This window comes from Pseudomyrmex gracilis, unplaced genomic scaffold (genome assembly GCF_002006095.1).
Source record: "Pseudomyrmex gracilis isolate BER0280 unplaced genomic scaffold, ASM200609v1 scaffold_325, whole genome shotgun sequence".
NCBI classification, from domain to species: Eukaryota; Metazoa; Arthropoda; class Insecta; order Hymenoptera; family Formicidae; genus Pseudomyrmex; species Pseudomyrmex gracilis.
This window is the reverse complement of record NW_018020909.1, coordinates 120,381-122,482: the sequence shown is the minus strand read 5'-3', so window position 1 is coordinate 122,482 and position 2,102 is coordinate 120,381. Positions and strand designations below refer to the sequence as shown.

Sequence of the window (2,102 nt, the reverse complement as noted above, 5' to 3'; positions counted from 1 at the left end):
CAGCACCTGCTACTTCCTCTGCGGACAAGAACAAGCCGACTGCGCCTGAAGTCAAACCGAAACAACGCCTTGCCCAACCGAAGGTGGGCAAACTCCCTCGGTCTGCGGCCATCACGCTAACTTCCCTCATCGGTTCCAACGCGAAAGTGGGGGAGGTGATGACCCTAATAAAGCAGAGACTAAAGTTATCGGACTTCGGTATTACCGAAGAAAGGAAGTCTGGCCAAAGAGGTCCATAACCGGGGGGTCTCATTATCAAAATCTCCGGAAAAGACAACAAAGCCAAGGCAGACCGGCTCTGCGCCGCAATGTCCGCTCTGGCTGCGGAATTCGGGATACGGGTCGCGAGGCCAGTAAAAACCGCTGAGCTGCGAGTCAAAGGCCTCGACGACTTCGGTACCCCGGAAGAAATTAAGGAGGCGGTGGTAGCCACTGGAAATTGTCGGTCGACGGATGTTAAAGTCGGCCGAGCTCGCGCTTCTCCCAGTGGGCTACTCACCGCCTGGATACAATGTCCGGTATCTGCAGCCAAGAAGATTGCGGACGCCGGCGCCCTGCGGATAGAATGGGTGCGCGCCCCAGTCAAGGTATTGGAGCGCAGGCCCATGCAGTGCCACCGATGTCTCCGGCGCGGGCACGTCGTGGCGATGTGCACCTACACCGCGCCGGAGGAAGACAGGAGGGGCCGATGTTACCGATGCGGCAACCGCGATCACCGCGTCGCAGAGTACAAATCGGCGCTGAAGTGCCCGCTGTGCGCCGATCTTAGTCGCTCATCAGCCCACCGTCTGAGAGGCAAGAACTGCGCCCCGATCCCTCGAAAGCAGAAGCAAAAGGCGCAAAAGACCGCAAATAAGAGCGGATCACAATCCGCTCCCCAGGAGGCTCCCGCTGCCGTCTCAGGAGTGTCGACGACAGCGGAGGAGGCTAATCAACTCTCTGTTAGTGGTGCCCTGGAGAAGGCGATAGAGATGGAAATGCCACTAACGCAATAATAGCGGTCCTCTTTCAAGGCAACCTCAACTACTCCCGCAGGGCCGAAGACCTTATGGTTCAAAGCCTCGCGAAGTTGAACGAGGTCGTAGCGGTCGTAGCCGAGCCCTACAAAGTCCCCGACCACCCGTCGTGGTCGGGGTCAGAGGACGGCTTGGTTGCGACGTTTTTCCGGAATGGAAACAACGTAGAATCCTCTGTCCTCTCTCCATTGGAGAGTGGCAGAGGAATCGTGGTGCTTTAATGGAGGGAACTTGTGGTTGTGGGGGTCTATTTCTCGTCAACAGAGCCCTTGTGAGAGTTTGAGGCGTCTGTAGACAAGCTGAGTCGGATTGTCTGGCGATACTCAGCTCGTCCGATATTGGTTCTAGAAGACATTAACTCCAAGTCGGTGACTTGGGGTTCTCCCAGAACAGACGCGAGATCGACGGTAGACAATCTTCCGCCTCAAGTCTCTCACGGACGCGTCGGTCAAGCAGGGGGGAAGGGCGTTGGCAGTGTCGTTGGATATCTCCAACGCTTTCAACTCCCTTCCCTGGGACAGTATAGGGTGGACGCTTACTTGCCATGGTGTCCCACCCTATCTGAGAAGAGTCCTCGGGGACTATTTCCGCAGCAAGGAAATAAGATATACCGGCCGGTACGGATCACCGCAAAGGAGGGAAATGTGCAGCGGGGTTCCATGGGAGTCAGTGTTAAGCCCGCTGCTGTGGAACCTCGGATACAACACGGTGATTCAGGCCGCTCTGCCCAGAGGCCTGGGTGTCATCTGTGTTGGGAAATCAAGTATAGTAAGATAATAGTCGTGTTAGGAAGTTTGTAAAAAAAGGTGTAATTAGTATAAGGTCGCATACGTGGAAATTAGGAAGTTAAAGCATAAGATAATCACGTATGGTTGATTGAGACATAGTTAAATGTATTGTAAAAAGAGAGTGTTGCTTGATCAGCAAAGACGGCAGATCCGTCTCCGAGAGCTGATTAAGCAAGGATGAGCGAGTTGCGCGATCAACTCGCGCAACGTTGTTTATGATAAGACAAGGTGATGCTCTCAATTCGGTGATATAAGAAGTGATGTGACAGAGTTGAGGGCAGAAATTCGAAGACTACCG

At 54.1% G+C, this 2,102-nt stretch overlaps 1 protein-coding gene across 1 annotated transcript; it reads left to right on the top strand.

Annotated features, from left to right (window-relative positions):
- The first annotated feature begins 308 nt into the window (after nt 1-308).
- LOC109860079 lies at nt 309-995 on the top strand. The gene has a single exon (XM_020438934.1). It carries the CDS (start codon nt 309-311, stop codon nt 993-995), a length of 687 nt encoding a protein of 228 aa, XP_020294523.1.
- The last annotated feature ends 1,107 nt before the right edge of the window (nt 996-2,102 follow it).